General features: G+C 46.5%; 1 protein-coding gene across 1 annotated transcript in view; it reads left to right on the top strand.

Annotated features, from left to right (window-relative positions):
- Positions 1–10,396, top strand: part of SCUBE2 (signal peptide, CUB domain, EGF-like 2) — a 73,987-nt gene that overhangs the window by 10,540 nt on the left and 53,051 nt on the right. The window contains exons 3-4 of the mRNA XM_014545898.1: positions 3,452–3,577; positions 9,629–9,761. Coding sequence (XP_014401384.1) covers positions 3,452–3,577; positions 9,629–9,761 — 259 coding nt within the window. The remainder of the gene's footprint in view (positions 1–3,451; positions 3,578–9,628; positions 9,762–10,396) is intronic.

The raw sequence follows: 10,396 nt of genomic DNA, 5'->3' as shown, positions 1-10,396 counted from the left end.
CAGCATTGGTGGAGCATCGCAGGGCACTGACAACTTCCGTGGAGCGTTGCAGGGTGCCGGCAGTAACCCCAGAGTGTTGTGGGGCACTGGCAGCATCCAAGGAGCATTGCGGGGTGTTGGTGGAGAGTCGTGGGATGCTGGCAGCATCCGCAGAGCGTGCAAGGTGTCGTGGGGCGGCAGATGTGGCCCTGATGGCAGGGTAGGCCTAGGGGACCCTACACACACACGATTTAATCGTGCACTGGGCCTCTAGTTCATTTATAATACAGTATATTCATTTCTTCCCCCCCTATTTGTATTCCATTTTTTATCCCTCACGTCACCCCCACCCCTGCTTCTTGGGTAATATGTAAAACATCACTATGGTTCTGAGAGTAAAAGCTATACAAAGATTCAGAGAAGAGTTACTCCCTCCTCCTATTCCTGTTACTCTGTTCCCATTCCTCCTTCACTCCACCCCTTTTCCCACAGACTGTGGGTCACCATCTCTGTAGTTTCTGGTTTAGCCGTCCTATATTTCTTTTACACAAATCTGTATTTTATTTTTAACTACTTTCTTACTATAATTTACATACCATAAAATCCACCAATTCTAAGTTTACAAATTAATGATTTTGGGTAAATTAGCTGAGTTATGCAACCATTATATAAAATAGGTTTCAGACATTTTCTCATCTCAATCAGGTCTCTCATGCCCATATGCCCAGCTCCTTGTTCCCAGCTCCAACTCCAGGCAACCACTATTTTCTGTCTCTATAAAGTTGCCTTTTCTGGACATCCTATATAATAAAAGCCTAATATGCTAAGTGTCTGGTCATCTGGTTGGCCGTTCAACCAATCAAAGCGTAATATGCTAATGATATGCTAAGGCTGCTCAACCGCTCACTATGATATGCACTGACCACCAGGGGGCAGACGTTCCGACCAGTAGGTTAGCTTGCTGCTGGTGTTCAGATGATTGGGACTGAGCGAGACAGACTGGACACGCCCTGGAGCCCTCCCACGGTCCCTCCCCGGCTGGCCAACCTCCTGCATCACTCCCTGGCCCCAATTGTGCACCAGTGGGGTCCCTCGGCTTGGCCTGTGCCCTCTCCCAATCCAGGACCCCTTGGGGGATGTTGGAGAGTCAGTTTCTGCTCCATCCTGCAGGCCAGGCCGAGGGACCCCACTGGTGCAAGAATTCGTGCACCGGGCCTCTAGTTTCATATATTAAATGGAGTCATATAATATGTGGTCTTTTGAGTTTGTCTTCTTTCACATAGCATAATGCTTTTGAGGTTCATCTATGTTGTAGCCTTTATTGGCTTTTCATTCCTTTTAATTGTTGAGCAGTATTCCATTGTATAGATATGCATGAATATGTATGAATATGCATTCACCAGTTGATAGACATTTGGGTTGCTTCTACTTTTTGCTATTATTATAATGTTGCTATGAATATTCACCTGCAAGTCATTGTGTGGACATGATTTTACATTTGTCATACACACACACACACACACAAACATATACAGGAGTAGAATTTTTGGGTTTTGCAGTAAATTTATGTTAAAAATTTTAAGGAACTTCCAAATTGTTTTCCAAAGTGGCTGTGCCATCTTATATTATCATCAGCAATGTATGAGGGTTCCCATTTCTTCATATCCCTTCCAATATTTGTCTTTGCCTGTCTTTTTATTATAACTATTCTAGTGAGTGTGAAATGGTATCTCATTTTGGTTTTAAGTCGAATACCCTAATAATTAACAATGTTGAGCAACTTTTCTTTCTTTTTTTTTTTTTAAATATATTTTATTGATTTTTTACAGAGAGGAAGAGAGAGGAATAGAGAGTTAGAAACATAGATGAGAGAGAAACATCGATTAGCTGCCTCCTGCACACCTCCCACTGGGGATGTGCCCGCAACCAAGGTACATGCCCTTCACCGGAATCGAACCTGGGACCTTTCAGTCCGCAGGCCGATGCTCTATCCACTGAGCCAAACTGGTCAGGGCTGTTGAGCAACTTTTCATGTGATTATTAGTCATTCACATATCTTCTATGGTAAAATGTCTGTTTAAATCTTTTGCCCATTCTAAAATGGAGTTATTTTGTTTGTTTTTATTATTGAGTCATAAGAGTTCTTTGTAAGTCCTTATAAGACATGTGATTTACAAGTCTTTTCTACCAATCTGTAGCCTGTCTTCATTTTTTAATGGTGTCTTTTGAAATGCAAAAGTCTTTAGTTTTACGAAAGCCCAATTTATAAATTTTAAAATTTATGAATTTTGTGTTTGGTGTTCTATCTAAGAAATCTTTAACTAACTCAAGGTCTCAAAGATTTTCTCATAAAAGCTCTATATTTTCTCTTAAAAGCTTTATTGTTTAAGCTCTTACATTTAGGTTTCTGATCCATTTTGAGTTTGATTTTTGCATATAGTGTTAGATAAGGCCTAAATTTATCTTTTTGCGTATGGATATACAATTGTCTCAGCACCATTTGTTGAAAAGACTATCACTTCTTCTGACAAATTGCCTAAGCACTTTTGTCTGAAATTAAATGACCATAAATATAAGGGTTTATTTCTGGATCTCAATTCTGTTTCATTGACCTCTATGTCTGTCTTTATGCCCATACCACACACTGTCTTGATAACTATAGCTATATAGTAAGTGAAAGTCCCCCAAACAATTTTCCTTTTTCAAAATTGTTTTGTTTCTTTTTTGTTGCTATTGTTGATAACCCTCACCCGAGGATATTTTTCCAATGATTTTTAGGGAGAGTGGAAGAGAGAGGGAAAGACAGAGAGAAACATCAATGTGAGAGAAACACATGGATTGGTTGCCTCTTGCCCGAGCCCTGACCAGGGCCTGGGCCAGGGAGGAGCCTGCAACCAAGGTGGTGCCCTTGACCGGAATCCAACCCAGGATCCTTTGGTCTGCAGGCCAACGCTCTATCCACTGAGCCAAACCGACTAGAGCTATTTTGGTCCTTCTTTTGCATTTCCATATAAATTTTGGATAAGCTTATCAATTTCAACAAAAAAAAAGCATGTTAGAATTTTTTGTGTGTTTTATTGTATTCCCTTATTTTTTTACACAAAGATAACATATTACAGAGGCTCCTTTGCATTTTTCTTTTACTTAATAGTATATCCTAGAAACCACACCAAATCAGTTCATAGAGATCTTTACCCCATTTTTTTTTTTTTTTTTTTTAACAGCGCATAGAACTTCGTTGAGTAAATGTACCATCATTCCTCAACTGTTCTTCTCTGGACGGGCATTTAAGTTGTTTTAATATTTTGTAATTACAAATGCTGCCGTGAATAATTGTTTGCATATTTATTTTCCTGTTGGTGGAGATGTATCTTCAGGGTAGATTCCTAGAAGTGGGGTGGCTGGTTTAAAGATAAATGTATATTTCTAAAGAAATAGCATCTGACTGGTTTACTTCTCTTTTATTCCTCAGACATCGATGAATGTGAAAACGAACTCAAAGGAGGCTGTGTCCATGACTGTCTGAATATTCCAGGCAATTACCGCTGCACTTGTTTTGATGGCTTCATGTTGGCTCATGATGGTCATAATTGTCTTGGTAAGCACAACGGTTGGGAACGGCAATTCTCCTTTACCCTCCGGCACCCCCATCCTGGGTTTTCCTTTGATGAAATACTCATTAAAACAAAAAGGGGATCAGAGACTTGTGTTTTCTGGCCCCCTAGAAATCAGACTCTGATAGAAAACCAGGTAAAATGTTTTAGTTTTTAAAAAATATATATTTTTATTGATTTCAGAAAGGAAGGGAGAGGGAGAGAGATATAGAAACATCAATGATGCTTACCTCAAAAACATACCTGTTTTTAGAAACTGAAAGGGAATTTCTTGTCCCTATGATAAGGGAGATGCCCTTGTCCCTATGAGAACATAGGGACAAGGACATCCTAACACTCATGACTGTCATATGGCATGCTGCTAACTTTTATTGGAGCTACGAGGACACTGTTAACTGGTTATTTCACAATTTTATCTTTTTATTCTTTAATAACCATACCCACCAGTTGGTTGTACAACTTAACTCCTGAACACGGGTGTCAGGATTTTGTGTGTCAGAAAACTTGAAGACGTAAGAAAGATTTGGAATTGCTGCACAGCCCAACTGTCCACTTCAGCAGGCCCAAGACTTTAGTGTTGTTTGTTTTAGTTTTTAAAAAATATATATTTTTATTGATTTCAGAAAGGAAGGGAGAGGGAGAGAGATATAGAAACATCAATGATGAGAGAAAATCATTGATCGACTGCCTCCTGCACACCCCTCTCTGGGGATCCAGTCCACAACTGACCAGGAATCGAACCATGACCTCCTGGGTCACTCGACGCTCAACTACTGAGCCACGCTGGCCGAGCATGTTTTAGTTTTCATCGTGATCATTCATAATATAAATCCTCCATTAGTCCAAGGAGCTGGGCAGGTGTCATCATTACTACTTACTGACTTTTTAGCATTGACTTGTCACCTTTAAAATCTTTGATTTTGTGTTAAAAGGGTCTTGACTTCTACCCTTATATCTCTTTGCTGCTGTAGGTGTCTCTATTCTAGAATTAGGTAAAACTACTTGTCCTGAAGAATCTGAGTGTATGCTTGAATCTCATCCAGGTGGACCCCCCTCTTTTTTCTTGAAGTAGAGAGAAATTCAAACAGAAACCTTCCATCAACATCCTCCTAGTATTCCACTAAACAGAAACATCTGTTGGAGTTTCAGTTCCTGAGTTAGGGACTAAAAGTGGTGTTTACATTGGTTTCTTTTTTTTTTTTTAATATATTTTATTGATTTTTTACAGAGAGGAAGGGAGAGGGATAGAGAGTCAGAAACATCGATGAGAGAGAAACATCAATCAGCTGCCTCCTGCACACCCCGTACTGGGGATGTGCCCGCAACCAAGGTACATGCCCTTGACCGGAATCGAACCTGGGACCTTCCAGTCCACAGGCTGACGCTCTATCCACTGAGCCAAACCGGTTACGGCTACATTGGTTTCTTATGCCAGGAATGAAACAGAACTTAGAAATAGCAAGCAGTTGGATAGGGTTGTGTGATAGACAGCCGTAGAGGATGCAGTACACCTGGCAGGCAGGTATTTTGGTCTGTTTGCATTTGAAGGCTGCTGTTACTAGTTGTGTGGGAACACACGATGGGAGACAGCTGGCATCGGGTTCCTTTGACACTGGTGACCCTGCATGTGGCTGACCCACTGATGTCCACTTGGTTGATCAAGGCCCTGACCCTGTGGGGACAGCTGTTCAGATGCTCCCTGACGGTGCAGTGGGAATAGCCACTTGATCAAATGCTTTGAGATCAGCATAGAAGTCACAGATAAGTACGGGCAGCACTTGTATTTTGTGTGGAGCATTTTTCCTTTGGGACTCACATGTCATATGACCTTTATCCACTTCAGTGTCACCTGGAGCCTCATCCTGCCTGTGCCCTGTATAGGAGGTCAGGCTTTGGGTCAGTCCACTGGCTTGATGGAGGGCTGGAGGATCACTAAGCCCTTTTCAGATTTTCTAGGCCATCGGTACCACATCAGAGAGACAATCCTGAGAGCAGCAACATATTGAACTCAATGAAAAACTCAAAAAAAGGACATCACTTTCAGTGTATATTTGTTGGGAAGCATACAGTGTGTTTGTGTAGTGTTGTTTTTTTTTTGGTTGTTGATTTTTGTTTTGTTGGTACCATTTTCTGGGGGAAATCTCACATTTCCCTTTGATTTGCCAACAGTGGCATTTTGAGGATTTGGATCTGATAGCAGACCCAGTCATCAGAGTTATGCTCAAACACACAGCCTGGTTGAAGTGTGAGCTTCCTAAGATGCCAAACCATCCAGGAGTTAGGACCTGGGCTAGGGTTGGGTGGGGTGGTTCTGAGCACAGGCCGGCTCAGAAATCCTGAGGCCTGGAGTCCTTCCTGGCCTGGCCGCTAACACAAGATATTTCAGCAGACTATCTCCATTTCCCGGCCTGGGGGGTCTCTCTGAGGGCTTTGTAGCAAGGATCTGCTTTGAAGAAAGATCCTGAGCATCCACTGACCCTACCTGAACAGGCTAGGGATTCTTTAAAACAGTGGTTCTCAACCTTGGCTGCACATTAGAATCACCTGGGACTTTTTAAAATCTCCAGCTTGGTTTTCTGTACACACCTAACAGATATTTGACCTTTAGCTACACTTTGCCATTGCACTTCGTTTTTCCAAAGTGCATAAACCTGGGTGCTTGGTTTCGTTTTTCCTCCCTGTGGGATGAGCTGATCCACCAGTTTTGCTAACCCAGTTGGGTGCAGATAAAGCAGATCTTATTTAAGGTACTTCTCAGGTCTATGTGCAAACAAGACCAGACAAAGAAAAAAAAACAATGCCCCTTAAAGCAGTGGTTCTCAACCTTGGCTGCACATTAGAATTACCTGGGAATCTTTTTTAAAATCCTGATTTCTGGGCCTCATCCTCCGGAAATTCTGTTTCTTTGTTACTAATGTTGTGGCCCCACCCCTTAACAAAGAAACAGAATTTCTGGAGGATGAGGCCCAGAAATCAGGATTTTAAAAAAGATTCCCAGGTAATTCTAATGTGCAGCCAAGGTTGAGAACCACTGCTTTAAAAGGAAGGCATGAGAAAACAAAATGGTTCACTGAGAAGGGCAGGACAGCATACACAGACCTCTCTGCCAGCTCACCTGGAAGGGGCTGAAGCACTCTGTGACCAGAAACAAGCTCAGAGTCAGGACTTTTCAGGAGTGGCCGTTTCCTGTGCTCTGTGGGATGAGCCCTCACCTCTCCTGGCCCCCTCACCTCTCCTGGCTCCCCTAACCACACCTTAGCCACAGGCGTATTAGCCAGAATCTACAAAGTACAAACACCACTTAGCTCTGGCACTCACCCCAGAGTCCTCCAAGATCTGAATTGCCTGTGAGCCTGAAAAATGAAACGCAGCCCTTCCGCGCTGCTCACCCCACCCGAATGCAGTCTCTATTTGCTGAGCGTCTGGAAGCAGGGCAGAGCTCTTGGGTTTTGTAGCAGTGCTTCTCCACTCTGGCTGCACGTTGGAATCACTTGGGAAGTTTTAAAGCAACACCATGGCCACTGTGGCCGGTGTGGCTCAGTTGGTTGGAGTGTCAACCCAACACCAAAAGGTGGTGGGTTCAAGTACTGGTCAGGGCACAAAATCCCCGGTGGGCGTGCGTGCGGGAGGCTATCAATAGATGTTTCTCTCTTCTCTTTCTCTCCTTCCCTCTCCCTCTCTCCCTCCTTCCCTCCTTTCCCTTCCTCCCTCTAAAATCAATAGAAATGTGTCCTCAGGTGAGGATAACTAACTAACTAACTAAAACAACACCATGGCCTAGGTCTCACCCAAGACTACTTCTATTAGTGTCTCAGGAGGTAGATTCAGGCCTCAGGGTCCTAACATGCAGCCCGGGTTGTAAAACCTTGTTCTACCGTCTGGAGAGACTCACCAACCTAGTGATACACACGTGTGCCTGTGAACACACACACTCTGTATTAAGTCAATCAGAGCGCCTCACCTCACTTAATGACACGTCTCTAATTGCTTTGGCGAAAAGGAATAGTGGGTTAAACCTGGGCTGGGGTGTGGCAGCTCCGAGGAGAGCACACCTTTCCCCAACAGTAATGCAGGATTCGGGGTTCAGGTAAGCAGATCGCTCCGGCTTCCCGTGAGTCCTCGCTGAGGAACACCGAGGCCAGGTGTGTTCCAGCGTGGCTCATCCTCAGGAATGTGCTCCCTTCGCCCTTTGGCACAAAGAAGGGCAAGTTTGTTAGGCTTTAGGGGATGGCTCTCGGCCCATCAGTTTAGAAAGGCATCTGCTCGGAGTGGGAAGACCGATGACGGTAAGATCTGAAGCTTGAAACCAGATAACAGATATTTAAATGTGAATTTTCTTGTGACGAATGTGCCCAGGAGCTAGTGATAGGCACGTGGGAAATCAGGCTGCGGGGGCGGGGAGAAACGGCTTTCAGATCAGCCTTCTCCCTGAGCCTCTGCCGTGTCCGAGGCGTCTCTGGAAGTTTCCTCTTCTTCGGCTCTGGTGGTGCTGTGCTCGCCTCCTGGCTGTTCATGCACTGGGCAGCCTGGGTACCGCTGCAGGTTGCAGGCTGTGCTAATAAGACACAAATCTTGGTCCTTAAGTGGTTTGCCATCTGGTGGAGATAAATAAGTAAAAGATTTTGAGGGGTCAAAAGGTACAAATTGGAAAAAAAAAAGATTTTGAGAATGCAATTCGGTAAGTATATAGATGAAGCCATGTGCCTGTGACTCAGTGGGAGGAAAGTCCGCTCTCCCCACCCTGAGGGGCGGCACTGGGGGAGGCATCCCCCTCCCTGCATTTCTGATGGTCCCATCTTGGGCTCCTGCTGTCTCCTCTACCTCCTTCTGCCCTGGTGTTCTCCCACATTCCACCTCCGGCTCCCTTTCGGCTCCCTCTCTCCCTTCCCACACTCCTGTCTCATGTACATTCCCCCGTATCAGGCCATCACAAGCAAATGTGCCGTCTTTGCAACACCAGGCGTAGGTTTCCCACCACCTGCGGACCTTCCCCGGGTGGGGGCCAACCACTCCCCACCCCCATCTCTACACCCAGTGCTGCTTTTCTCCGTGTTTCTTGGCCACCCCACCACATGCCCACGTGGCTCTCTGCCCTGCAGGCACCTGTCCACAGTCCTCTTTTATTTCTTCCTCCCTCGGCATCCCCACTGCCAGGCCCCAGGCCTGGTCCCCACCAGTACTAGGCGGGGCTATTTCAGGCATTCGTGTGAAGCCGGACCCCCAGGCTTTCGATTCTTCCCATTCCCTGTGTCCTTCCCTCAGCGGCTGGGTTGCCTTGTTTTTCCCAACATGGGGGTCTGACCCTGCCACCCTGCTCCAGTGGCTCCCAACTGCCTCCCCAATAACGTGGGACCTCCTTTGCTTGGTATTCAAGGTCCTTTGCAGGGTGACCCCGAATCTACTTCACAGCTCTCTCCTGTACCTCCCCTGCTTGTACCCATGCCCCAGCCCAGGGGGGTGACCCACCGCTATTTGACCAGACCCCATGCTCCCCAGCCTCCCGCTGGTTCTCATGCTCCTTCTGCCTGGAACCCCTTCTCCTGATTTGTAATTGAAGGAATCCTGCAGGGCCCATCCCTCACCAGCTTTTCCACAAAACCCACCCTGACACCCAGAGCCACACGTGCCCTCTCATTCCTCTGTGCCACCTTTGACCACGTCTCACGGTTACTTGTACATTTGTCTCTTTCCCGCAGAAGGACGTGCTCCGGGAGGGAAGGCATTTGATCTCACTCCTGTATGCTTTACTGCCTCCCCGAGCGAGCACCGTGCTTTGGGAAGCGAGGGTGTTCAATCAATATTTACTGAATTGATTCTCTTGTGTGCACCTGGGAGGCCTTTTCTTAAGTGAGCCCCAGGCCCGTGAGGGTTGGTTAATCATCTGGGGGTCCCACTGGCTTCAATTCTTAGAGCTTCTGTGGTGTAGGGATGGGAAGAGGGGCCATATCTCTGCTCAGTAGGAATCCCTGAGCTGCCGGGCTGGGTGGGGCATTGAAACAGTTACCAACGCCAAGGCTAAGCCTTCTCCCCTCCAGACGTGGACGAGTGCCTGGAGAACAACGGCGGCTGCCAGCACACCTGCCTCAACGCCCTGGGGAGCTACGAGTGCCGCTGTAAGGAGGGCTTCTTCCTGAGCGACAACCAGCACACGTGCATTCACCGCTCCGAATGGGGGGGGGGGGGGCTTGGGAGGGGGCAGGGTCTCGTCTGAGAATCTCCCACCCTCAGTGCCTTGAGAAGGGAAGCTTGGGCCAAAGAAAGTCTGGAGGCTGCGGACATCCAGGCTCTGCTGCTGGGTAACCGTGGGCAAGTGACCCTAGCTTCTCCTCCCTCACCTGGCAGAGCAAGCGGCTGGGCTCTGCGGTCTCTTCAAACTTCCCAGTCTCTGATTCTAATCTTTCAAAAGAGTACATTTCAAACATGACTAGATGTCTCAGGAGAAATGGACACTCTGCCAAGTTTTTCAGAAAACGTGCTGCAAACCACAGCACCAAGTGCGAGCCTGCTCCCTGCCCAGGGCGGGTGGGGAAGGGCTGGCGCCTTCCCATGGAGCTTCCCGGGCTCTGCCCCGTGTGCAGCCCCCGGCTAGGCCTGGCCTTCCCTGTGTTTTGCATTTTTGAACTCTGAGCCTCTGAGGCTCCAGGGGACAGGGGACCCCCCCCCCAGACTTGGGCTCTCTGTGCCGTGGTTTCCTTCACCCATGCCACCGCTTACTATTCCTCCATACATTTGCAGAAAACTCCTTTGATGGCCTTCTTTTTATTCTCTCTGCTTTGAGTTGATACCTTGTTTTACTCCTCTCT

The sequence above is a fragment of the Myotis brandtii genome, unplaced genomic scaffold, assembly GCF_000412655.1.
Source record: "Myotis brandtii unplaced genomic scaffold, ASM41265v1 scaffold422, whole genome shotgun sequence".
Taxonomy (NCBI): Eukaryota; Metazoa; Chordata; class Mammalia; order Chiroptera; family Vespertilionidae; genus Myotis; species Myotis brandtii.
Note: the sequence above shows the minus strand (reverse complement) of the source record. Positions and strands in the feature narration are given on the sequence as shown.